We start from the raw sequence: 27,204 nt of genomic DNA, 5'->3' as shown, positions 1-27,204 counted from the left end.
TTTAGGCTGTTTTGCTATATGAACAAGTCCAAAGGTTTTGAGAGAGCACAGCAACATGCTGTCTAGATGTGACAGATACAGGAAATACTGATACTGAAAGGAGAAAATTCCAGCAAGGTGGAGCTGAAAAAAAAAATAGGATTTGAAAACTGAAAGGGGACTCAAAACAGCCACAACTTTACAGAACAGAAGACCCCTTTTACCACTTTCTCTGAACATTATTCTGTGCAAGTATTTTCTTCTTTGTACAGAAAATTGATTTCCAGTAGCATTTCAACTCAAGTTTTAAATACAGTGCTTCCACTGAGGACTCCTCTGGTCATTTCTTTATGTATCCTATCACTCTGTACTCTTCTAAACATGACTGGGGGAGAAGGAAGGACTCAATGAAGAGAAGTTATACCTGTATCCACTGAAGAGACTCCATATGTGTAACACTGGGTCATGCTGCCAAACCTGGCCTATTTCCTTTTGCAGACCAAAGATACAGATCATGCTTGAAATTGCACCAGAAGTGCACTTATTTGATGACAAAACACATCCTGCTCTAAATGGAGATAAGCCCTACTGACTGCAGGATTTTCAAATGGCTGCGAAAATGCTGCATGTTGCAGCAGGCATTCAGAGCTTTTACATGCATTTGACAGATTTAATCAGGTCCAAGTTACACTCTTTCTCCAGTTCTTTTTTGTCTTTTTCTAAATGTTTGTTCTATCTGTTGAAATTGAAAGGTTAAAAGCAGCTGTATTTTCTGCCTCAGGGACCAGGCTTCTGATACCCATGAAAAAATCGCTTCAAACCCTGCTCCAGGGTGAAGTCCTAACACTTCAGTCAGTCTCAGCAGCAGGAGTGCAAGTTTTTGGTATGCTCAGCTGTCCCCTGGGCACAAGATGGACAAAGCCCCATGCTCTTTGGAAACATTTGCACATTGTGTTGTGCCTACACCAGTAAAAACATCTCAGTGCACCTGCATTAGCAGTAAGAAGGGGATATGAGCGCGTCACCTTCCCAATTGCTGGTACGAGTTACTGACAAGCTTGTCTCAAACGGGTATTGCGGTGAGATGGTGCAGCTCCTTCAGTCATGCCCACTAGCCACACGTGGCCAATGACAGCAACAGAGTTGTCAGTTAGCAGCATCTTACCTATTCCATGTTTTCTGAACTCCTTCACCACGCCAAGACTTAGGATGTAAGCAACTTGAGTGTCCACAGGAAAATTGGAAGCTAGGATGTCTCCATCCTGAGTAGAGATACAACAAGTTATTTAGTAGGATACCTGGGGAGGCACAGAAGACGGCAAGAATCCTGTACTGGAACATCTGAAAACAAGGCTATAGCAGGAAACTTCTCTTCACTGAGCAGTCTTAGCTGAAGCTTCTGGAAAGGAGATGGGGAGTAGCATCTTCCCAGACGCAGAACACAAATCATGATGTTTCCTTACTACATACATTCTTTACCACAAAGGATTCAAAGTGCCAATTCTGGAGTTACACATCAGTGACTAGATCAATCCAGCAACAGTTTTTATTGCCTGCACACTCCATCTGAGCTTCGTGTCAGCTGGAGATCTCTGTACTGCTGTAGAGAACAAGGAGCATTTTCTACAGGCTCAGTTGCCTGGAGCAGTGTCTGAATAAGCCCCTAGCTTTCAGCTTGGCTGGAACAAGAGCCTTTTGTTAGTTGCTGAGGATGCAGTTTCTGACTTTGACTAGCTTTGAGGTGAAGCCAGATAGCTAGAGTGAAGAGACCAATGCCACTCAATGCTCTCAGTTCCTACGCATGTTAAGATTATCGTTCAACCATAACACTGATGGCCTTTTAGAAGTTATGCACTATCTGCATTGTCCCTGCTTTTTTTTTAATCCACTTGCCTATGCTGTTTTCCCTACACTAATCCAGTGGTCTTCTCCCATACTGTCTTCAGTGACCATCTCTTCTTCACCTCTCTGCTGTACTGTGTTTTCTCTCCTGGCTCCCAAGCTCTGTTACCCCTAAAGCCTGAGCTTTCTGCAGATTGGTTACCTCTGCTTTGTGTTCAAGACAGTGACCATCTAAATGAAGGAGAAGTCAGAGGGGTGACTCGCCCAGCACAGCTAAGGAAATTCAACCCTTACGTAAGAAAGGAAGAGGTTCGTTTTCCCACAGCTGCGCATACCTCAGTCACCAGTGATCACCAGGCACACTCAAAACAGCCAGGCAACAGTTAAATAGCCTGCTACACAGTCACTTTTGGATTATGCTTGCATGATCTGATCTCTCCGTACAGCACATCAGGCAGCAAGCTTCCCATCAGGCCACAGCTGCTTAGCCCCAGCAGGAAGAAACTTTGTGGTACTAGGCTGCTCAGCAGCCCACGTGTTCAGATACATCCCGCCACCCATGCTCCATTAGCTGGAAATGGGCGTGTTCTTGGTTTCTTAAATTAACTCAGGATCACTCTTTTAAGTGCCTGGATGGAGGGGGGAAAAAGTACCCTGAACAGGTCCCATCGCTGTTAACCATGGCAAGAGGTGGACTATGTCATACTGAAGCATAGGTTAGTAGCGTACCTCTTTATGCACCTTTGTTCTGCTCTTGATCTCTGCCACTATCATTCCCACGATGGAGCCTCTATATGTGGCTGCGAGGGAAAAGAACTTCTTGTTGGAAGTGATATCTCGGTACCATGAGTCAGGGTACCTGGGAAGGAAGAAAAAACAGGAATGTTTGGGGACATAAAGCCCTTGGGAGCAGGCAGCGCCACAGCAAACATGGTGCCGAGATGCTGCTCAACTGGAAACAGGCAACAACATCTTCAAATGCTAGTCACTGGAGCTGCAGGCCAATGTATTTTACACAAGACTAAGGGAGGGAAGCTGTACTACTGAAAGGACTGTCTTCTCCAAAGACATACAGCCAAGTAGCTCAGCCATATGTCAATCTAAAGCTCTTTCTGTGCTACTAATTTAGCTTATTCTGTGAAATCTGGGTTAGGAAGGTATTCACCTTTCCTGTCTTAACTGCTGCATGGTACCAATGAACATCAAACCACTGCTGTACTCCATTTGGTAGCATGGTTTCTTTCAATTGCATCTAAGCAGCAATGCAGGCTGCTCATGTAATGGCCTCCTGCCCTGCTAAGACAACCACATTTTCATTTTACACTCATTACCCAGAGCTTTCACTTCCATCTTTAGCAAGTTATTTTTAAATGCAAGATCCATCTGCCCTCATCTAAGAGAGTAAGGATCTCATTAATTTGATACACATGTGAAGAAATACTGCATATTGGTACAAAAAAAAAAAAAATCACATCACCAGCATCCAGCTCTCCTCCTCCTTCTGCAGCTACTAAAGGGAAACTAGCATACGCTAATTTATTTCAAAGTGAGAGCTCAGCATGCCTGGTGTTTAAAATAAATCTACAAATTCAAAATATTATGAATGCTTTTGCTGGTTTGTTACATTTTATGCAATGTTAATTATAATCCACTAAAATCGTCTATAAACCTTCTCAACAAAGCTGAAGAAAAAAAATCCTTGAAGTCTACAGCTGTAGTTTCCCTGGATGCTTTAAGCCAGAAAGCTATCACTGTCCCCCAGAAAAGCTCCTTATTCCCATGCTTGTGCAGACACAAGCATTTAACCAAATGGGGGCCTGGGACAGACCAAGATCAGCTTTAAGCCAGAACTTTGCCAGAGCTTTGGGAGCAACAGTGATCCCAAGTACACAGGCAAGTACCATTCAGTCTCCCCCTGGGACATTCAGAAAGACAGTCCCTTAGGAACAGTTGCTCCATGTCAGTTTGGTTCAGCTCTGAGAGCGCTTTCTCGGCACACACTCTAGAACATAACTTTCTTTCACAAGCACAGGGATGCTGTCCTTTTTCCTGGAGGTATGCTCCTTTCCCCATCTCATACACAGTCTTTCCCAAGAAGCTGATCCACCCCCTTAATTACAAAGCCAATTTTTCTGCCAAAATCTGCATACAGGAACTTTCTGATGACTTTAGCACCCTGCAGGACAGGCAGCAAAGGGCCATTAACAGGAACACTGCCACAGTTCATAGAAGATTCAGAACCTGCTGCTATCCTAGCAACAGTCCAGATGGCTGCAGAGCCTCTGGTGTCAGGTGTGACCTGGACCAGTGCAGGTTCACACCATCTTTCTAGATCCTCACCACCTCACACCCCAAACTGGTAACATACTCTATTGGGAACCAGTCACCACAGAGCTGTTTCACTGTGTCTATGTCATCGTGGCAGAGAAGACGCAGGTTTACGTCCGTAAGTGCAGTCGGGGGCACCTCCTCTGTCATTCACGCCTGCAAGAAAAGAAAGCACATTAAGAATGATGAAGCGCAGATTCTGACTCTCAGCTTCAGTCAGGCATCTGCACAAAGGCAGCAGGAGGTTCTCAGTATCAATAAAGTTGTTTTTCCTAGCAGGATGAGTTTTCAAGAGAGATGAAGCAAAACATGGCAACATTAACCCGAGAAGCAACTCAAAGCCCTGCTGCCCACAGGATAAGCACAGCTCACTTCTCAGTCTGACCCACCCTGCCAGCCCTGCATCTGTACACACCCTGCTCCCTGCGAGCCCCCTCCAGTGATGCTGCATGTGAAGGAGCATGTGGCACCAACCACTTCCAAAGAGAGCTCAGGATGCTGCATCAAATAAGCCAACGATGTGCCAAGTGTACCTTATGATGCATGTTGCTCTTCAAATGTCTGTGTGGGATCAACATTTTTTGTTAAAACAAAACTGAGCAAACAGCTTAAGAAGGAAGCACTGCTAGAACATTTATAGTCCTCTTACACAATCCCATCATCTCCAGTTAGTACGTATGCAGAGGATTCAAATTCTATAAAATGTTAATTTTGTTCAACTTATGCAGGTGAAATGAGATCTAGTTTCATTTCCCCTCATTCCTAAATGCTACAACTCCATGAGGGCTAGCTTTCCAGCCCAGCAGAGAGCGTTCAAATACAGAAATCCCAAGATACCCTTTTCTTTCACCATAGCACTACCACAATTCTGCTAACCATGTACAGGACACTTACTCCAATGTCTTTAGCCTTTTTTAACAAGGTACCAGAGGGAAAGAAGCAAGCAATAACTAAAGTGGTTGTAAAAGCATTTGTAGTGCGGATGCATGAATGAAGAACAGATCTTGAGAACAGGCTTTAGGCAGGACAAAGCCCCACACACAGAACAAACAAGGCAGGCAGAGACAGGGCAGCTGCAGGAGTTGGTTCCCTTTCACGGCTCACCTGCAGTTCTCCATCCACAGCTTTGTCTCTCACTCCAGCCCTCCTAGTCCCAGGTCAAAGAACCAGACCAGGATGCAAAGAAAAAAACACCAACCAAACCCACCACCCTTAATTTAAAGAGTCATTTGGCTTTACTTTCTTTTCCCAATTTTAAGAGTCTCAAATCTTAATTTCAAAACACTGAGTTATAAGGAAAAAGTTGCACACAGCAGCGCTTGTGTATGCCCTCCTGTTGAGACGGATGCTCAGCTCTCCAGTGCTCTTGCTTTGAAGCTCAGAGACTCAAGAAGGAACACATTTAAACACACTCCCCACTGGACCAGATATGCCATTTGAGCAGTTTCAATGCAAAAATTGCATCACCTCCATAATACACTGGCAAAGATGCACAAAAGGAGTGGGCACAGCAATGATCCCAGTTTGATGTGTTTGACGGCACACAACTGTGTGCTGATCGGTCTCCTAAGAATTTGGAAACACCTTCCGCTGTACCCCTAAAAAAAAAAAACCCAGGCTAAGCCATAAAACCCATATTCCACCCCCAAATTTCTCTTTTAAGGTACATAAGCTAGTTTTCTTCTGCAATTCTCCTGGATGAACCGGTAGAGAGCAACTCCCAGTTAGCACAACATAGTGATAGTCAGAGAGCAGAGAGTCCCCAGATGCTGGAGTCCTTGGAACTAAACATTAGTGCTGAAAGAGAGGTAATTAGCACTGCTAATGAGAACAACATTCACCCTTGACTTTGGCACCCTCCCTGCAACACACATTGCATGACTCCTTTGCACTGGCTAGAGCAGCATGAGCTCCCACCCCTCCATCCTCCCAGTAGCATAAAACCCCTATGCTGCATCAGCCTGGACCCCCTAGGGAGGAAGGAGGAACTGTACCACTGGTTTGTGTGAAACCTGGAACATGTCAAACAGCCAATATAGCAACAGAAGAAAGGACACAATTAAGGTCCACTATTATCCAGAGAACTCTGCTAGCCCTTCTCCCATGCAGGCAGAAAGAACGGCAAAATGCTTTAATAGAGCAGAGGTCCAAGGAAGTTCTCCTGCAGCTCTTGAGAAAGATGAAATGGGGTGGGTTTCTTCAGGCAAGGGATCCTTCCCAGACATAGCTTGCCTCCCAGTGACTGGTCCTACATATTTCCCTGAGAAGAGAATCCAAGGGGATCCATATATTGATATGGATCGCTTGTTCTTCTCCAAAGAAGTCCTTAAAAAGAATCACAGCAACTTCACAGCCTGTTCTAGGTCTGTGGTTGCATATATACCAAGCAGCCTACAGCTTGCACAATCAGTCCAGATGCTAGTTTCAAAACAACTTAAATACATAGAAAACCCACAAAACCAGTACTCCTTGCTGCTTTTAAAACGAATTTTACACTCCTAGAATTGGCTCAAGCCCTCTGAGGCTAGAGTTTGAATCTGTACCATCATGGCAGCGAGCACACTCTCCACCACCAGCCCCTGGTGACCTTTTAACATGCCTCAGCTTTAGCCTGCAGGGCCCCGAAAGAAGGGCACATTCACTTGCTGTGGCTGATCTGACCCACACAACTGCTGGCTGAGGTAGCTGATGCACAGTGGTGTGGACCCCAGATGCCACCCTCCCAACCCACGTACTCCTCCCACCCTTTGCTGAGCCATTTCAGAGTGGTGACCCACCACAAGATTATGTAGCGAGGGCAAAATTGTTCATAGGCCAGAACTGCTTGGCAAAAGCTCAGATAGCATAAGATAGGCTTCAGGGGAGAAAAAATGAGGAGCAAGCAGGCACATACAGCCAGAGCCACTTTGGCCATGGCAAAGCGCCAAGCCCCAATACATCACTTCGTTAGTGGGCATTAAGCGGCACTCAGGTTTGCAACTGCAGTGCTCCTTCTCATACATTTTACTTTTCTTGAGAAGTTTCGATGCTCCTGTAAGGCAACAACCCTTTCTCAGTCAATACTCTCAGCATTAATAAATCAGAGATAAATGAAACAACCATGACAGAGCCATACTTTTGCTAATAAGTAGAAAAGGCAGGGGACTAAGAGCAGGCTTAGCCAACAGCTGCTGCACGAGGCAGAACCAGCACAGGACGCATTCTTGCAAGGATTAGTTCGTGTTTATTTAATACTATATTCTCAAAGAGCTAGGCAAGCATTATGCATTATCCTGTAGCTGAAGCCAGCCTTAAAAAAAAGTAATCCATGACTGTTTAGTTGAACAGGATAATTCCCCCCCTCTCAAATTCAGACACCCATTTCCCAGCACCAGTTGTATTTGCAGTGACTCTCTCCATCCACTTTGCATTATGTGACCCAATCTGATGCTCTTGCACATTTAAAGGAAATTTAGGATACCCGCTTGGCACTGAGTCCTGTCACAAGGTTTCAGGAGAGCAGACCTGTGCACCTTCCTCCCTGGCCAGTTGTTGCTGCTGCCAGAGGAGCTGCGGTCGGTGGCTGCTATGACCAAGAGAGCAGAAATCCCTGGCAAGTCGGTTCTCTTCATACCCAGGAGACAGCCTCTGGCTCTTCACAGATATCTTGGTGAACACCCAAGACCCAGGTCCTGGCCCTCTGCACAGCCTGTGGCATGCTGCAATTAGCAGAGCCAGAGCTCTGAACAAAAGCCTCAGCTAGCACAGTGATGAGGGTATCACTTTTAGAATCAACTTGGTTTTAGAGGACAAAAGATATGTTTGGAAGCATAGAGAAATAATAATAAAAAAAAACAGGATCAGTGTTAAATACAACCCTAGGACTCAATGGAAGTTAAAAGGGCCTTTACAGGGGTTTAGAGGTAACATGGCTCCACTCACCACTGCAACACCGACAACACCAAGTTCTGACCTTTGAGACCAAGTGGTGGTTGCTGTGAAACAAAACGTAGGCACCAGCCATGTGCAGTTAACTGAAGGAGCTCCATAGCCATTTTTTAAAACCTAAAGTGAAGTTACCTTATTTAGTATCTTTTGCTCAGGTGTCAGTCTTTGTTCATGTGATGGCCGCAGTCTGGGAAGTGGCGTGGTTAACGTCATCCACTGCCTCTCTATCCAGTGGGGCATAGGACCTCATCCTTTTGTCAAAATGGGAAACGCTTGCTTACGATGGTTATAAAATAAGGCAACATTTTATGCTTATGAAGGGATCGTGCAGTCAAATATTTGAAAAAGCTCTGAAGAGACCCCTTTCCAAAATACCAAAGTTAGCAGTGCGTAGAACTAGAAACTGAGCATTTAATTCCCTTTCCTACCTAAAACCTGCAGATATTAACACACAACAAAGTAATTTCAAAAAAACCTGCAGAAAAGTTTAAAGGTTTTGAGCATACTACTAGTCTTCTGCCTTGCTCTATTGAAACAAATCTAGCAAAATGTTTTGGCCTTATGTGTATTGGGTAGCTGCAGAGGAACCCGTCAAATACTCGTTACAAATATTTAGCAGTAATGGAAGTTGGATGAAAAGAATAGTAAGTACATTACTAAATAAACCAACTTAACATATAATTTTAAATTAAAGCACATTGTAAATCCTAAACTTACTATTTAAAAATAATGTCATAAATCTCTGGCATCAATAAGCTCTAGCTTTAATGAGCTAAAGAACAGTATTTCACAATTCTGTCTAAAAGGCAGAGGAGCTTTTAGCTTCCAGCATCAGCCCGAGTGATAGCTGGGACTCCATGAATTATCAGCGTTCACCCCGCACAATGAGCCGAGTACAGGTACTGACATATTTCTACCACCAGTAATTCCAGGTCCTACTGTGCAAGAGTAGGTCTTGCTTTGAGTTTTGGTTAGCTACCAGGTACAGGGACAGTTTCTTTACTTGCACTAGATGCTTCACTGCTAAGAAACCTCAACTCAGGCTTTTCTCAAGAGCAGGAAATTTAATTTCCCTCTTAGAGCTCTTGTATTAAAAAAAACCCCTACATAATACCATATTTCTAGAGAAACTGAGGTAGCCACAGCACTCTTAATCCAATAGGGTGTTCACATGCAAGATAAAGCCTGATGCCTACTAGAATTTGGCAGGAAACTGCTTAAATGCATTTGAAAATCCCTCAAGCACTTCCATACCTACAAAAGCCTGGCTAAGTAATTCAACAAGTTAAGATTTCCCTTGTTTAGCACTATTAGACATGTTTTAACAATGTTTCTGCCTTTTGCATCCTGTGAAAAGGAGTTGGATTTAAGCAATGAACAATCATAAGATGCCATTTTTACGAATTTTTATTTGGACTTCAACTTCCATCCAGACAGGTTCATGAAAATCCCAAATAAAAATTTTAACATCTAGCAACAAATATCACTGAATTTCCTGGCAGAATAAAAGCAAGGTAATCTATGACTAAAGCTAAATGAATACGAACTAGAATTGAATACATATATAACTTCCAATAAGGGGTGTATTGGCTTCAAATTTAGTGCTCACACAGAAACCAACGTGAAGGAATCTTCTTTACTTGCAGAAACAAAGCTAGACTGAGGTCCATCAAAATCTTTTATTTTTCAATTTAAATTATAATTGAAATCAATTAACCCTGAACAGAAAAAAACAAACCTGCAGGAAAGAATAAAGAAAAACAAGCACTGGCAGGCTAGTCAATTTTTATAAAACAAACCTAAAATTCAGGAAGTACTGTCCCGAAAGACACATGGCCAACCACCCCAGTATCGCAGGCACCTGTCATTAAACAGTGCAGACCCTTATTTACTTGGGCTGAAGATTTTCACCTTCTGGAATTCAAAGCATTTTCTTCAAGCACACTGCTGCTAGATTATTAAGAAGGATTATCTGCTGTCATTCCACAGAAGAAAAAGATTAAGTTCCTCCGGCCAACTACCAAGTACATACCATGCATGGGCCAGGTCTGAGGAACTGCAGTGATGCTAAACAAGTCTGCTCTGCAAAAGTAGCATGCGAATTGGCTCTTCCCCTGGTTGTCAGGTCACGTCTCTCCGCCTACGGCTGCACATTTCTACCCAGCACTTCAGCGATGGACATATGCACAGTAGCTGTATTTTACTTCACATGAGCAGACCATCTGCTCAGCATAAACGCAGACTAGCAGATACCCCCTGTAAGATTTGCACGCACGCACAGCGGGCCAGAGCTGGATTTTCTTACACCTGGTACCCTCACTAGAGGTGCTGCGCCAATGTCACCACCAAATCCTTGTTTGAGACTTCTGCGTGGACAGTCCTCAAATCCCAGCAAGACAAGATTTCCAGGAAAAAAAAATTTAACAACACCTGGCATCCCCTCTCACTTGTAAATAAATAGGATCAAACAAAGCCCAGACAGAATTTTAAGACCTACTCAAAATGCAGGACAGGGGCACGTTAGCTGTGACTGAGCATCACCATACTCAAAACAGACATGAACTCTGCTATTGTCTGAGGAGTATCACTTCAAGAGCACCAGCAGGAGTTTTCACAGCTGTAAGTCTCTCTACCTTGCGCCATCTGGCACTGGGGATTTGATTTACATTAAATCATTCAATCCAAACAAGCCAAAGGTCTAATTCCAACAAAGCAGTAAAGATTTCCCTTCTGCATTTCATTTTAAGCTTACTGCATTTTTAGGTTACTGGTCTCGCAGGGATGTTCCACACAGACACCCCTGTTGCCAAGCTCCTTTTATTTAATACAACAAAATCGTGACCAGATTTGAAAACATCATGAATTCATTACTAAGAATCTCGAAGAGGTACTTCTAGGACTTAAGGCAACATTATCAGAGCAATAGGAGCCAAATTTTTAAAGATTCTTAAATACTTGGCTTGATACCACCTTGGTACTACTTCAAGTCTGGTCATAGAATAAAAAAATTAGGTGGAAAGGACCCTTTGGGGGTCATCTGATTTAACCCAACTTAGATCAGGTTGCTCAGGCCCACAGTCCCACGTAACATCAGTGAGGAGCAAATCTCTTCACCCTGCCTGGGCTCAGACTAGTTCCTTTGCACCCAGAGGCACAGCTGGAAAGCTGGACTCAAATGTGCTGCCTGCACCAATACAACCTCCTCTGCTATGCGTGCAATACAAGCATGCCTCTATATGCTATTTGTTACACTCTATTTATTTCATTTAATGCTCCTGCTCCTTCTAGGAATCCCATGCAGGTTAATTTAGGACAAGCAATAAATAAACCCCAGAAGATGTCGTTCTCCTCGTTTCTGGTACATTATGCAAACCAACAGAGCTTGGAGTTCACAGTCACAAGCAGAATGGTGATCATCACCTCCATTCCTCTACCATTCATCACATTCCATAGGAGTGCTACCCAAAACTGCCATCACTTAATTCCCTACATTAGCAGAAGTGGGTGTTTGCAGCGAGCGTGACACTTAATGGGAAATCTAGGACAAAATGACTGATTTTGTGCCTTGGTCTGAAAATAACGTAATAATATATCTGGAAACAGGCTCTGATGCTAGAGTACATCATTTCACAATAGCCCATAGCGCCTTTTGATCCAGGCATTATGTTTTTCTGTAATTTCTACCAGAACCACAAGCATTGAGCCTAGGAGCCCCTTGTGGACCCCTGGTCACTCAGGGACATGCACAAGCTCAAGACTTTGAGGTCCTCATTATTTAAACTCCTTCAGTAGCAGCTTCCTTCTCTGCTCAGAACTGTCCTCCTCAACCAGCTGCCCCTGCACAACTTCCTAGGCTGCTGCATCTTGAAGGTACGCCGTTAGTGCAGCCCTGCTATGCGGATTCCGTTAGCCTCCAAAGCACACCCTGAGCACTAATGAGCTTCTCTCGGGGACATCACTCTGGAGAAAGGAGTTTGTCAGTGCCTGGACTTCCTTCTCCAGTAAATCCATCCAGAGCAGTGTTCCCGACCAGCACACCCCCACCACAGTGGAGGAGGGCAAAAACCAGTGAGCTTGTGGAAGAACATATTGTAAAGACAGCTGAATTTATCTCAACACCAGGGAGACTGCAGGGTAACCGTGGATTTAGATAAGACAGCTGTACCAGTGAATCATCAGGTGCCCTGAGACAATTAACAAAGAATAATGTCTTCCTCAGCTAGCCAGACCAGCATGGGGGGAGCATATACATGGCTGAGCCCCAAGTATAAAAACTGGACAATTAATAAAGTAAACTTTGAAGAAAGCAAAGGGCCTGAGCTGGCTTCAATCTGGGTATTCCTTCCCAGTGACTGCGGGCACCAAGCACCATAATGGTCAGCATATGGAGACCAGTAACAGGCATCACATTTGTATTTGGATTCAACTGCACACTGCAATTGCTGTATTAGGCTTGTGCTGCAGTTTCAGTATGGTGTTGTATCACCCTGCTAAATCAAAATCCCATGTAACACAAAATATACCAAGCAAGTAAATTTGATATTAAACCCTCCTCATGTGGAATATCTACAAGAGCCTGGCCAGAGCACATTGGACTCGATCAGCCAGGAAGGCAGCACCGTCACACACAACCTGGGAAAACCCATCCTGGCATTCAGCCCTCCTCCCAAAGGCTTGCCCGACGCTGCTCAGCCAACTTTTCCTCAGCTCTGAAATTCTGAAAACGTCATTCTAAGAAATGCACTTGCACCTTGTCCCCAGCTCTGCACTTCATCTTCTGTCACGCCTAGACTGAGGTGTGCACACCACAGGACTAAAAGCCTGAAAGCCAAAAACACAGAATCACAGTAATTAACACTTTGGCCTCCTGCCATCAAGGATCAGGATTTGAAACAGACCCCAAAAGGACATTAAGAAATGAGAGGGCAAAATGTAGTTCTACCTGCACAGCAAGCAGCAGTTATTTATTTGAAAGGAAAACACTTACTGTTAGTGAAAATCCTTTTATACTTTGTATCCCTGATCCTCTGCACACTTGAAGTTTGACTTGTCAGCCTTCCAGCAGCAGCAATGTTAATGTTTTGCACACGAGTCGCTTTCTGGGCTGTTCTTTTACCCTAGATACATTACTGAAGCTGTAGATTTCACAGAAGCTGGTACCCGAATAAAGTGTCTCTAAAGCATACTGCAAATGGCACGGCTTCCTGCTGCCCCAGATACAGCAATTCCTCCAGGGAATGGTGAACAAGAATCTCTAAGAGGGTTTTGCTGTTAAATCTTTTCTTGTTAAGATGCAGAAGAGAAAATCTGCTTTGTGACAGTAGCACTGCAGGGAGTTAAAACCAAAGGCTCACAATAGAGGCACATTTACAACAAGAAGCTTGCTAGAGGAGAGATCTAATACTTTGCAAATACCAAACACGGCAAGTTTCCAATATGCAGCTGTTCCTCCAGAAAACAAAAATGAAACAAAAAAAACCAGAACAACTCATCATACATGCAGCCCCACTGCCATTTCCGAATTAGAATATAACAGCTACACAGAAAACGTATGTAGTGACTAAAAAAAACAGCCGGAAATTCAGCTATCAATGTAGTACAAACCACCGGGAGAAGGGAATTCAAGCCTGCCTCCATTTCCTAGACACTGTCCTCATTACTGAGCAGCAACACATGGATGTTGATAAAATCCAGTCCCTCCACCTGCGTCATTATAGGTGACACTAACAAGTAACTTTTCACAGGCTATTGCAAACAAGGTGCTTTAAAAAAAAAAAAAAAAAAAAAAAAACCAAAGCTTGAAAAGAACATTCCTTCCCTAGTTGGCAGACAGGAAAGCACCCCAAACTTACTTCTCTCCAAGATCCCAAATTCAAAATTTCAAAATTTGAGCCAACATGGCTCCTTTTCCTTCTCAATGGTGTTTTCCAGCACGAGACACCCAGGTTCAACTCAAAAAACCCACTGCTACTGCTTCAAGCTAGTAGCATTTAAAATGGATTCTGGCACAGATGACTGCTCTTACATCCACAGTAATAACTTGAAAAGGAGAAATTAAAAACTTTATATTAAAAGCTAACGTTGGAAAACTGAGCAGCTCCTGTCCTGACCTCTCTGCGAGGAGGAAAGTGTGGGTGGGGGGACGTAGTGTGAGACATGAAGCTCTAAGTCTTTTTGCAACAGCCTGCATTGAAGCCATTAGACATGCTATGACTGGTTAAAAAAAAAAAAAAAACAGGAAGACAGGAGTGATACCACTCTAATAATGATTTTAGATAGCATTTAACTTTCAAGTTTGTAGAAGGCGTGCTCAGTTAAGAGAGAACTTTCTGTGCTGCTACACTGAACAACTTAGCCCAATTGTTTCTTTAGAAGTGTCTTAACATCAGAGGAACAAAGCATTAATAGCAGCTGCTGGCACCAAGCAACCAAAGGGAATTCCTGATGGCTGCCAAAGGCTGCCTCCAGCCCAGCAGCCTGTGATGAGCAGGAAGGCAGAGCCATGAGGACTTCTGAATCAGCTCTGCAAACCACTCACAGGGGAGTCCCCAGGTTGGCAGCTGTAATTCCTCAGGTATTTACAACAACACTGTCATCGAGAGTCAGCCTTTGCACCTACAGTTTCACCTGCTCACTCCATAAATTATGCTGGGAGTGGCAGGGGTGGGGGGTCAGAGAGGTGGAAAATAACCAGGAAGAGAGAGGATGGCTTCTTGGGTGGCAGAACCAGTTCATATCAGACAATGGGCTAAGATACCAGCACCAACTCACTGACCGGCTTACCAGACTACACTGGCCCAATCCCTATATTCGTAACACCTCCCCCCAAAAAACACCCCCACACGCAAATAAAGATCATCCTTACTGGGAAAGAAAGAACAACAGATATGAAAGAAGTAGGAGACTTCATTAACAAAAATAAATACACATACTATGTTAAAGGCTCTTTGAGCTCTCAACTACAAAAGACCATTTTTCTGAATTCCGCTGGCAGTTCCCACGTTTCATTACATCTGAGGCCTAGCCCAGATACCAAAAGACACGATGATACCACTCTGGTTTAGGAAAAGAAACAAAAATTAAGAATGCCACAGGTTTTAAGAGGGCATTCACAGGACAGCCACTTACCAATTACTCAGACATGTTAAGTCAACTTGCTTTAAACACATCAAGCAACCAGCAGAGAGAAAGAACAGCAGCAGCTACTTCAAAGAACAAAGTGATGTATTAGAACAATGCTTACACACTACTGTATGTTTATTTATTTGCTACCAGGCATATAAAGACTAACTAAAGCACCAGTTTACAAGACATAACAGAACTACTTTTTTCACCTGCAAGATTAAAACCATCTATTTTAAAAGCCTGGTACCAGGCAGTATCACTGCTTTTGATAGGGGTGAGGCTGCTCCAATGTTATCTTGTAAATGAAGAGTTCACACTCTAATTATAACATGTTGGGAGAGAGACACAAGTATTTGTTTTAAAAGAACCTCACTTCTGAGAAATCTGCTAGAGTTTATTCGTACAGTCAATTGATTTATTTAAAAAAAATACCATGCACTAGCACTCCCCAAAAACTCCCAGAAGTGTCTCTTGCATAGGCTTTTGAGGAAACTAAGCTGGACTAAGGAGAATCTATGCCATATTAAAAGAAAGGAAGCAAATCTAGGATGAATCCACAGTGAAAAGAGATTCCAGCTATAATCCATTCAGCAGATTCATAAAAACTAGACGGGAGAAGAGATTAATAGATATGCAACAAAAATTGATGATCCCTTGGGATAGGGCACAGATTTCCAGGACAGTAAAATCTAAAGCTGTTCACAGTTGTAGAAAGCTCTCACAATGACAAAAGATTAATAAATGGCAGATAAAGTCTGTGAGTTGGCAGATAAAAAAGGAATGCAGGTTGGAGAAAGGCAAACATTTCTAATTTGTGCTAACCACTGCAAGGGGAAAAAAAATCCATGCTCTCACAGCAAGTTCCCCGAGAACATTAGTTTGCTGATCAGCAGCAGTCAAAACAGGACACTGGGAATTATCAGAACAGAGAGGGGAAAAAACACACATCTAGAAAGCCTTTGGTCTGAGCTAGCATGCTTCTCCCTACGTTACAGATATTTAATGCCTCTGTATATCTGTCGATAAAAGGTCAGACACTCAGCCACGTTCATGCAGTTCTCAAGAGCAGAGAGAATAGCTGCAACGAATGGCCAAGGTTCAGAGGAGCTCACCACAGTCATCTAGGACGGGCTAGCTGATATTGGGAGGTGCTGTAGCATAACAAAGACAGGATAAACTACAAACAGATGCAGAGCAGGCTAACAAAGTTCAAACTCAACATAGGAAACGTAATTAAACATTTAAACAGCTTACCACGAGAGTTGATAATAATTTGATGCCTATAATCAAGAGCGAATGTCTAAGACACATGCTTTAGTTCACGGCTGGACACAGTGATCCCGGGGGTGAGGATACCAGCCCTAGTCACTCTGACAGGACACAGACAGAAGCAGCACTTTCAGCATGCAGGTTTGGCAGTCTCCGAAATGGAGATGCTATTTTCACCATATAGATAGAGTAGGTATAACCCATCACTGCACAGCCCGAGGAATTGGGCATGGCAGCTGGAACACTTCTGGCAAAGCCAACTGCCACCGTGCCTGGCAGGAAGCACTGTGACACAAAGTCTTTGGAACAACATTTAAAGCTCAGTTTGATCAGCTGCAATTAAAAACACCAAGATACACCCTGCAAAAACATTCGGCTGTTGTCTTGCTTAAATATGAGGTCAAGCAATTGCTTTCTCTCTGCTAAAGCTCTGCAGGCTGGTTCAAATGGACACAACACTTCCGTATGGCAAAGCACAGAAAAGCTAAGCTGCCGTGGTGTGCGTTATGTTTGAACCATCTGGGGTGGTTTGTGAGCCGTGATCCAGGCTGTCAGGAGACACAGAGCAGCTGGGAAAGCCAGAGTAGCTCCTGTGCAGGGAAAAGAGCTGGATCTAGCAATGCATGACATATTCCCGGCCCTCCCAGGGGAAGTTCTGCTACAGAGGAAGAGGAAATAGAGATGCACTAACTACTGCTACAGACCCTCTGCGCTGCTGGCTGAGCCCCGAACACAACTCAGAACATGCCAAGAGAAAGAACAGCTGTAAGCATAACCACCAGACCTCCCACGTCTCTACCAAAGCCAAGGAATAGTCTTCTCTGTTGGCACCATCATACACAAGCACAGGTGCCAAACTGACTCCAGCCAGAGTTCGGATTATTTTTTGTAATAACCCAAGTGACACAATTTCCCTAACATAATTGCGTGGTTTCAACCAGAGCGCAAATGAGCACACGTTGCCCCATAAAACCCAGTCACGGGAAACCCCCACGCCCCGGCAGCAGCCGGCCCGTCGGACTCCACCCGAGGACGATGCCACGGGGCTCTCCGCGTCACGGACCCGCACGGCGCTTCCCGGGACGGGCAGGAGCACAGCCCCGGGGAGCACCGGCGCGGCCTAGGAGCGGGGCCCGGGGTTGCCATGGCGACCTGCGCCCGGGACGGGCCCCCGTCCCGGGCGCAGGTCGCCATGGCAACCCCTGCCCCCCGCTCCTAGGCCGTGGAGATCTCCACCGCGCTTCCCCGCTCACCTCGGAGGGGCGGCGGGCGCCGGGCGGGCGCGCCGCGGGCGGGCGGGGCAGCTCAGCACATACCGGGCGGCGGAGGCGGGCGATGGGCCGGCGGCCGCGGTAGACACCGGCGGGCACTTCCTTTCCCCAGGCACCGCGCAGTAAGGCGCCTCCCCATAGGCTGTCTCCCGGGCACGTGATCAGCGGGCCGCGCAGGCGCAGAGGGGACGCCCCGCTCCATACGGCCATGTGCGCAGCCCCGGGCAGAGAGCAGCGAGGGAGCGCAGCGCGAAATCAAAGCGGCTAGTTAAAGGGGAAATTTAAAATTGGCGATGCACCCGTGAGCATAAACGCTTGGGAAACAGGACGCAGGTTGGTCACACACCTCTCCCGCAGTTTCCCCCAGTACGATGCTGCAAGAGCTGCCAGGGCTTGATGCCAATAGTGACTCCAATCCTGAATTTAGACGCTTTTAAGGGTTTTTTCCTTATCGTTGAAGCTCTATAAAGTGAGATGAGATAGGATAGGATATTTCAGTTGGAAGGGACCTACAACGATCATCTATCTAGTCCAACTGCCTGACCACTTCAGTGCTGACCAAAAGTTAAAGCATGTTATTATTATTATTATTATTTACCTTCCCTTTCTAGAGAAGGGCAGACACAGTTTTCTTCTCAGCTGTTTCATTCACATCAGATTTTTCACAGCTTCCATCTAATCTGTCCCATTTTTGCAGCCAATGTGCAACCAGGTAACCACATCCACCACATCTCCTCCAAAGAGGACAATAGCCGCAGAGGTCTTTGTACTAAAGTCACTAATGTATAAAAAGGACCCTTCTTTCTTGCTTTTTCACTCAGCAGAGGCGGCTCAGCATCACAGCACGACAACAGAAAGGAGCTCAACTAAAGGGGCTAGATGGCGTGTTTTCCTGTAGTGCTAACAGCAGCAGGTTCTGCTGCCCTTCCTGGGACCTTTCCACACCCGCCTGTGCCTTGCTCAGAGCTGGCCAGCATGCTGCAGCCAGCCTTTGGCCAGTTTTCCAGCTAGCATTAATGAAAACACACCAGATTTCACCCCAAAGTTTCATGAATCACCGATTGAGGCATGTAAAGAGGGCACTTCCCGAGCTTGGAGGATGAAGGGTCACTGCAGCCATGAAGGGGTTTCATTCCCTCACTAGCACAGGCCTAACGAGTTGGATCTTCTAATTGCTGTTTGAAAGAAAGTAGCAGAATTATTTTATGCTTCTTAAATTGTTTCCTTTAATAGGAAGTGCTGCTTTACTCTACCTTGTGCTTCTGAAACAAACATTTGTGTTCCAAAAATATACAGTGTACACATACTCTGTAGCTATAGATACAAACATTTACAAAGAAACGAGCAGGCTGGAGTGGACTAGCTTGAAAAATCTCAGGCCTTTCTGGGCCTCCTAGAGCAGGACTAGCTGGGCTCACCAGGCCGTAAACAGATCGGGGCTACTGAAAAAACACGATTGAGAAAAATCATACCCTTGGTGATTACATGAAACAATGTGGATCAAAAAAACTTCCACACACTGCAGAGGTTTGGAGTTTCTGTTGCCTCTTCCCACCCCCTCCTTTTGTCCCTATGATCTGCCTTAATATCTGCATCCCGAATCCAAACTGACTGCAGCCTACCCATCTGTGTCTTCTCTACTGCCAAAGGGCTGATCACTCTCATGGGCAGTGCTCAGCTTTACACCAAAGAGGAAAATGTGGTTCCCGAGACATTTGGTTTCATTTGAAAGGCTTCCTCAAACTAAGGGAAACTGGATACACTCTACAGTCTTAGCATATTAGCGAATAGGTCGGTATGGGAATGTCATTCCTGGTATAAATGTTTGTACAGGGTGAGCTGGGAGCGCTGGGTGAGCCGGGAGCGCAGGGTGCGTGGCATGTGCAGGGTAGCCCAGAGGAGGAGTATGAATATGAGGATAAAATCCTGGTGGCAGAGCGCCGTGGGTCGGTTGCTGTACTGGACCTGAAATCACCAGCTGGAGCAGGCTGTGGAGAGAAATTCAGAAAGGCGCAAGGATTATTTAGAGAAGGCTTTTGTCGTGGTTTTCCCCAGCCCACAAGGCCTGGCTCTAAAGACAATTCATAACCAACACACAGCACTGCTGAGAGGCAACAGGACCGTGATTCAATTATGCTCTTTACAGCTTCCAGCAGACTGTTTTTTTTTTTTTCTTTCCTCTTTTGTTTTTTTTAAACTTGGTTGCTCTTTGCAAAGAGGCAAGAAGCAAAGTGCAGTTAAGTTTAAGGTCAGGTAAAACAAGCAGGGAGTTGCGGATGGGACAACTTTGGGGCAGGTTCCACACTGTAATTTCATTTTTCCCTTCTGTGCACTGGTTCTAACACAGGCTGGGCAAGATCATCTATATGGTGGTAGTCACTGAAGTCTCCTTCAGTCAGGAGTCCAGCCTGCAAGTAACCAGCACTATCACCTTTATCCTTGCGCTACACTGTGTGTGAATAAAGGCCAATTTCCACAAAGTAAACACAAATTTTTAGAGGAGATTTTGTCTCAGCAGCTCTCAGGTGCATGTCTTGGAATATGCATCAAAACCAACACAGCTGTAGAAAGGTCTCTTACTTGTTATGCGGTAGCCTGGAGCAGACAGTTCTCAAGTCATCTAAAAGAGGACAGAAGACATAACAATAAGAGTAAAGCAGAAATTAGAGCATTTTTCCTCTCCACTCTCCTTTCTAGGAAGATGAGATTACTGAAAAAGCTCCAGTCATCAACAGATCCAGAATCCCATTCTCAGGCCAAAAACTTCCAGAGGAGAGAAAATGTTTCTCCATCTCACCAGTCATTACTGCAGCTTTTTGCACTTGACACTTTATTGTATGTTCAACATTTAACCTACCATATGTGAAATGCAGCTTCATTTCAAGGCAGACCAAGCTTTATTATAGAATTTGCAATATCAATATGCTGTCAAGAAGTAACTAAGACATAGAAAATACAAGGCATGACTCTGCCCACTGAATATGGGATTTATCATGAGAAAGGCATCAGGTCAAAGCAAGGCAAAGCTTACCCAATACCTGTTTTGCATTATTAGGTTTGTTTTTGTTTTGTTTTTTTTTTTTAAATGGTGCTAGTGTAAAGAAAGGGTTGAGGGTTTTTTTGCTGGGGTCTATTAACTGAAAGTTGCACCTTTTTTACCATCTTAATGTCTTTTCCAGAACATTTCTTGGTAACATCTGGATGCCTCACCTCTTTGTGAGCTGCTCCCATCTCTTCCTTGGTCCCATGCAAGGAGTACTTCTTTCAACCAACTTTCAGATATTGATGAACAGTTTGTATTTGCCTCTCCAAAGCAGAATAGCTAGAACCAAGGTATTTAACAACATACCCTGTTGCTAGAGTCCTTTCGGGAATAGCTTGAGAAGAAACTCCTGCCTTTGTAGATAAACGCACCCCCAAAACACTGAAATAACTGGTATTTCAGCAGGTGCTTTACTGAGCTACTTTCCACTTCTACAGTAAAAGCAAGCACTCAGAATGTACCAGGTGAACAGGCAGGAAAAAGACACAGCCAAAATAAGCTATCAGCTAAAAAAACTCCACTTTTCTGCCTGTTCTTATTACATCCTGAGCTACTTTATGAAAGGTTAGAAAGAATAACATTGACATTTGACCAGCAGCACTGGTTCACCCAGGGCAAAAGCCTCAGGCACCTGCTTAGGCAGAGGCTGCTCTCTGCAGCCGGGGTCTGCACTAACTGCCCGGGCTTTGGGGAGCTTTGAGCCTTCTGGTCTCACCAAGAATCACCTCTTTTCAAGAGAATGTATCAACAAAACAGTATGTCTGGCTGACCCTGTGCTGTGTTAAGGCACTTCCCTTTTTTGTCGCTGCAGGTCTTCCAGAAAGAACTGGTTTTGGCAACAGGAAAGACAGACAAAAGCCACATTAGCAGGCTTCTTTACTAAGTTTAACCGAAACTGTACACACTCTAATGGGGCCTCATTACAGGAGAGCTGAAGGCCCAGAAGTTCCAGATGAACAGTTTTTGTTTGCTTTTCCAATTCGTTATCTAGCACACGCACCCCATGGTTTATACTTCATGGTCTCTCCTCCAGCAGGCAAACTCAGAGAAGTCAAACTGAAACACAATTAAACAGTGCCTTTTAAATACCTACAAGCAATTCTGAGGGAGTCAAATTTGTCCCCATGCTGGACACGCAAATATAACTCCCTTGTGCACGCTGCAAGGTAGAAGATCAATTCTCCAGCTCTGCAAAGCAACATACCAGTCACCTGCATCAATGATCTCTCCTTTCTTACTCTCCATCCAGTTATTTTTCCTGAAGTATTTCCTGCACTATCACTTCCTAAGAGCGGCAAACTGCTACTTCTGCTGTGAACATGTTGATCTATACTCTCCCCATTGCAAAACTCCCTCTTACAACATCCACACACTGGAGGAGAAGAATCCTGTCCAGCATCTCTGCCAGCCCCACCGACAACTTACCTCTAGTGCACAGGAGTGCTCCTGATGCCATGGCCACTTGCAAAGCCTGAGCCAGTCTGTCCAGAGCCAGTTCAATCTCTTTGGATGCATTGAGAGGATTTAGTTCATCAGACAGTCTGTTAATTTCCTCAACGAGCGGAACCACGTGGTCAAAGGGTACTAGCCCCAGGCGCCCATAAAGGTTCTTCTCCGTTAAATGCCCCTGAAGCATCATAAGAACCTGCAGGACACTTAGATGCAGTTTTGAATACAGCTGATGGCAATCTCTGTCTTCTCCTGAAGTGGAGTCCTTGGCAACTTTGCTAGTAGGGTGTCCATTTGAGAGAGAGGCTTTCTTCTTCCTTTTATAAGCCAAGGGGGCCTTCACACACCAACGGATCAGTCCAGTCAACGGGGTGAGCTCTAAAAAGCCTATTGGCAGGTTGGCTGCAATAGGAGTATTCAGAAAGGTGATGAGAATCAAGCGGGGGTCTTCAAAGATCCAGGAAACAATCAACTCTAGCAGATCCGAAGGAGGGATGAGGTCATCTGAAGATAGGAAAGATATTATTGAGTAAGCTGAGCCTTGCACTGGAGCACAGGACAGCAGTCTTCAATTAATCTCTCACACACACCCTTCCCAAACTGTCATAATTACAATTTCAAAACCTCCCCAACTCTGCTGTTTTTTTCAAGACATGAAAGGTAGGTGCTTCTTTGTCCCGGGAAGACACAACCGTGTTCCTGTCAACTTCACCTGCTCTACCACCAAATGCCAACATTTATCCCCTTTCCCAGCAAAGCTTCTTTTGTCATTTTCTTCTCTCCCACCCATCATCTGCTCACTTTTTCTCTAAACTCAGTCTCCATCTATCCCTTGCCCCAGGAAGTACAACAGGCAAGGGAACAGGAAAAACCTGTTGGCACTTCTTTCTCTTCACCCCAATCATTCAACTCATTTCCTTTAAGACTTAACTAAACAAGCATGTCTTGTAGAAAAACTTAACACAACAACGTGATCACATGACAGGTAAAGGATAATAAGATTATGTAAAGCTTCCAGTAAGAAGTGAAAGGTGGTCATGAACTGCAGCTTGACTACAGACAAGAGAAACATTGACATTCACGGTAATCGTGCATCATCCCGTCACAGGGGCAGGCTACTGGATTGAACGGCATATTTTCATTGCGAATTGTGTACATTGTCAACAAAGGGCTCAGCACAGAACTATCTAGTCAGGTCTTTGTACCTGAAATGACTTATAGGGCAAATCATCTGGACTACAGAATTACTAATGTGCACTGGATACAGAATTGGTATTTTCCAGTTTTTTAGCTTTTCTGAGACCTCCGAGTATCACAGATACTGCTGTTTGTGTGATCGACTCCTGTCCTCAGGACATGGTGGAGACTGCCCAGTTACAGATTGCAACTTGATGAGCAAGCTTCCTTTTCTTGTGTCACCAATAACATCTCAAATAAACTAAGGAATTAAAAAAAAATTACTTCCCATAACTCATGTTATTTCCTTTCTGACATGTCTTTTAATTAGTTGGACGAACTTCCAAGTGGTTGCACAAAACAGATATAAAATACTGAGGAAGAATATGCTACAAGCTCTACCAAATACTTTCTTTAAAAAAAAGCCTACTCCTCTCTCTCACTAATGCCAAGCTGCTTATCTGGAGAAGACCATGCAAAACATTTCCTTTACCAATAACAAATAGTATTTGCTTTTTTGGATTATATGCAATGTTGGTATTTAGCGTATGGTTGTTCCCTAGTCTACCACGAGTTCTCTGTCTCTGTCGCTGAGTAAAGGTAAATCAGTCTTATTTCAGACATCTACACGTTTCTAGCATCTGAGCAACAACCACCAGAGGCAGACTGTATCACTAGCTGGTCACACATGTAGTTAAAGAGTGCACTGGAGGTATGCTGTTGATCGCATTTCTTGTCACTGCTCAACAGAAATCCTGCTCCAGCTTGCGAACATTCAGAACTTGCATTTTCCCCCTTTTTGGAAGGAATTGGACTGACTGACTATATGCTAGGTAGGTGACACACAACAGGGAGGCCAAACTGACTGGCCCAGGCAGATCAGCTTTCACTCCTAGAGCTGCTCAATCAATAAGGTCCCTGTGTCCTTTGCCCTCTGTGGAGGACATTGCCCTTTGCATCAGGCGTTACCTGGCTGCTTCTCCAGCAAAGGCTCTCCCTGCAGCCACTGCATGGTTATTCTTGTTCTCACCCCAGTGACAAATGAGGCAACAGCCACACCCCTGAGCTGCTTCTGGCAATAATTACATAGTAACAAGCATCTTTAGAATTTCAGCAGTTAATTCGCTTGCAACAGTTAATTTGTGTTGCATTTTTCTGCATCTCTTTCTTCGACAGACACCACTTGGAAACACTTACCTGAAGAGAGGTCGTAGAGCGCTGTGACTGATGTAATGAACTGGCAGCAGAAGCGAGGACTGGCGCTGAATATCTGCTTCAGCGTCTGGATGGACCCTGGCACCAAGTTGCAGTAGTCATCAACCAAGGCTCGGGCTAGCCTCACACAGTACACAGCAGGGGTTCGCTGCAGGGATGTGGGATGGCACACAAGGAAAAGCAGATTAAATCCAGTCACAGAAAGTTCTACAGAGCTGACTTCAAAGTTTACGTTGCCAAACACTCTCCTGCCCACCTCACCCAGCCACTTCGCTGTTTCAACATTTGTGATTCCACTTTCCCAAAATTAAAGCACGCTTCCTCTCTCTCTGTATATCAGAGATTCACTCGGACAGAAATAAAATTACAATTTCATGATATTAAAATAGGTGGTGATATTTTGTGTTTACAATAATTTCAAATTAAAGCCTTTTAAATCATTATTTTGACTTAGATGGAGATTTTTTTACTACTTCAGCAACACAGCTCTGTAGTTCAACTAGTTCAGTACCAGAAAAACTAGTTCAGTAACCTCTCAGTTACACTTGACATTTTTAATGTGGAAAAATTCTGTGCAATCCTCATGTCACTTTAGAGCTGCAACCTGCAAAAAACTACACCTTCTTCTGCTATCCAGGTTACATCCCCTCCTCCTCCTCTACCAAGGCTCACCAGGTGGGAAAAGAGGGACCCCACAGAAACTGTACCAGTCTGCCTCCTACCACCCTTCCCTCCCAGCACAGTCTTTCTGCTCTTCCCCTTCTGTAAAGCAGGTGACTTCTGCACATCCTGCAAAGGCAGCAGAAACAAAGATGCACTTCCCAAGGTCTACAGTGGGAATCTCAATGGGAAAGGGGGAGATATAGGAGATTCCTTATGTACTGCATTTATGGATATGAATAGCGGACACAGGTATTTTGTGCCCAAATCTCAAGAGAGATTTGTCTCTTCTGCCATGCCCAAACATGCACATGAGGGACAGTTTATTTCCCAAACTCCAAAGTCAGCTTCTTTGGGCAATGTGACCACAAACTGCCCTAGTTTTGTTCCTTGCGTTGGTCAAACCCTCCACTGATTCCTTTTGACATGCTGGGGTTGGGGAAGTAGAGGGGGAGAATCAATAAAAATTTCACCCACAGTAAAAAGAAAACAAATTTTCTTCTGCCAGCGCAGCACACAAATGGATTGGCAAAAGCAAGGTAGAGCTACTTTATGCTGGAGCAAAGGAATGGACACAAGCACAGATGTGGGGTGAGTGTAGCTGCAGCAGCCAGCTGTCATAGCATCTTAAACTGCCATAGAGGAGCAGCTGACTGCAACCGGCTGTCACTGACTGTTAGGTGACACTCTGCCTCAGTTCACCTGTACCCACACTGCCTTGGTCCTTCCCCGAGGCTGCCCTGTCTGCCACAGAAGCTGTACCTGCAGCCAGAAGGCAGCACATTCTAGAACTGGAACCCTGCACACAGCCACTGCCATGGAAACCAGCTTTCCTAGTAAAGCCATCCTGCTGTCATCTGCTTTGTTTCCTTGAGGGCTGAAGAGAGATGAGAAAATGATCTGCCGGACTGAATCCTTGGTTTGCTCTTGGAAATAATTGCACATGATCTCAAGGAGCTGAAGTTCCTGAAGTGAATTCAATCTCTGAAAGAAAACAAAAGCAAAACTGCAAAATATACTGGGGCTCTTGAAGAATCAAGAGCTGCTTTAGTGAAAGGCAGGAACAGTAAAGGCTGAGAGCTTCCCTCAGGTGTTAGGAACTCAATTGTTATGTACAGCACACATATTCAAGCTTCCCGAACCACCACTGCATTTACCTACTTACACAGAAAAGCTCTAGGTTGTATTTGAACACCTGCATACTCAAGGCTGGTGCTTGCTGTACCAGCAAGTGCTGCTCAAGAACTGAGAGATAAGACCTATAGCAATACTGCAGTGGAAAATATTTCCTCCCTCTCCAAGTAACAGCACTGAGGGCAACATGAGGCAGCCTGGGGAGGGGGTAGGTGTCACACCTGGTCCCAGCAGCCCACCAGGCCCACTCACCCCGACATTCGCCAGCAGCTGTGGTTTCTGGTCGCTGCTCTCTGGGAGGTCCCCACCTCAGCTCCAGCTCACACTCTGCCATCTGAAAACCCTTGTGCAGCTCAGCTGCAGCACTGTGAGGCTGTGGGCAGTCCCCAGGGGCCTTAGGCCCCACCACACCACACCACACCTCACCCCTACCTGGGAGACCAGAGCCCCGTCCAGTCCATTGGGGCCTTGCCAGCCAGCCCCCTCCCCGCCAAAAAACCCCCGGGTCACCAGCCCCCAGGGACTCTGTCCGGACTCTCGGCCCCCCCCCCCCGCCAGGCCTCGCCCCCCAACCGCCCCGCGGTCGGGGCCCACCTTGGGCGGAGCGCCGCGCTCCTTGGGGACCTGGAAGAGGAATTCCTCCAGGAGCTCGGCGGGGCCCTTGTCGACGAGGGGCAGCGGGGCGCTCTGCAGCTGGCTGCTGAAGTAGATGTCCAGGTGGTACAGCACCTCCTTGGCGGCGCTCAGCGCGTCCCGCCGCAGCAGCGAGTGCCGAATGTCGCTCAT

At 45.2% G+C, this 27,204-nt stretch overlaps 2 protein-coding genes across 7 annotated transcripts in view; both read right to left on the bottom strand.

Annotated features, from left to right (window-relative positions):
* The window catches only part of NAA60 (N-alpha-acetyltransferase 60, NatF catalytic subunit), a 27,003-nt gene extending 7,411 nt beyond the window's left edge, over positions 1–19,592 (bottom strand). For 2 of the 5 annotated variants that reach the window (XR_012831456.1, XM_075718083.1), the window contains exons 1-4: positions 5,254–5,727; positions 4,190–4,305; positions 2,551–2,680; positions 1,145–1,241 (exon numbers count right to left, since the gene is read on the bottom strand). Coding sequence is in view for 1 of the 5 variants with exons in the window: in XM_075718083.1 (XP_075574198.1) it covers positions 1,145–1,241; positions 2,551–2,680; positions 4,190–4,299 (337 nt within the window). In the remaining 4 variants the exon portion in view is untranslated. Of the gene's footprint in view, positions 1–1,144; positions 1,242–2,550; positions 2,681–4,189; positions 4,306–5,253; positions 5,728–17,723; positions 17,746–19,572 lie in introns of those variants that run through there. The other 3 variants (XR_012831458.1, XR_012831459.1, XR_012831457.1) reach the window with 3 other exon arrangements.
* On the bottom strand, positions 18,963–27,204 carry INTS15 (integrator complex subunit 15). Of its 2 annotated transcripts, XM_075718078.1 has the most exons (8): positions 27,013–27,204; position 26,761; positions 26,047–26,210; positions 24,607–24,772; positions 22,677–22,737; positions 22,210–22,442; positions 20,322–20,361; positions 18,963–19,729 (listed from the first exon to the last, which is right to left on the bottom strand). In XM_075718078.1, the coding sequence occupies exons 1-8, from the start codon at positions 27,202–27,204 to the stop codon at positions 19,522–19,524; spliced, it is 1,065 nt and encodes a 354-aa protein (XP_075574193.1). In that variant the 3' UTR covers positions 18,963–19,521. The 2 variants fall into 2 exon arrangements, with proteins under 2 accessions (XP_075574193.1, XP_075574192.1); XM_075718077.1 differs by lacking the exon at position 26,761 and having other exon boundaries at positions 22,210–22,737; positions 26,047–26,268.

Source organism: Pelecanus crispus, chromosome 11 (assembly GCF_030463565.1).
Source record: "Pelecanus crispus isolate bPelCri1 chromosome 11, bPelCri1.pri, whole genome shotgun sequence".
Taxonomy (NCBI): domain Eukaryota; kingdom Metazoa; phylum Chordata; class Aves; order Pelecaniformes; family Pelecanidae; genus Pelecanus; species Pelecanus crispus.
This window is presented reverse-complemented; position numbering and strand designations above follow the sequence as displayed.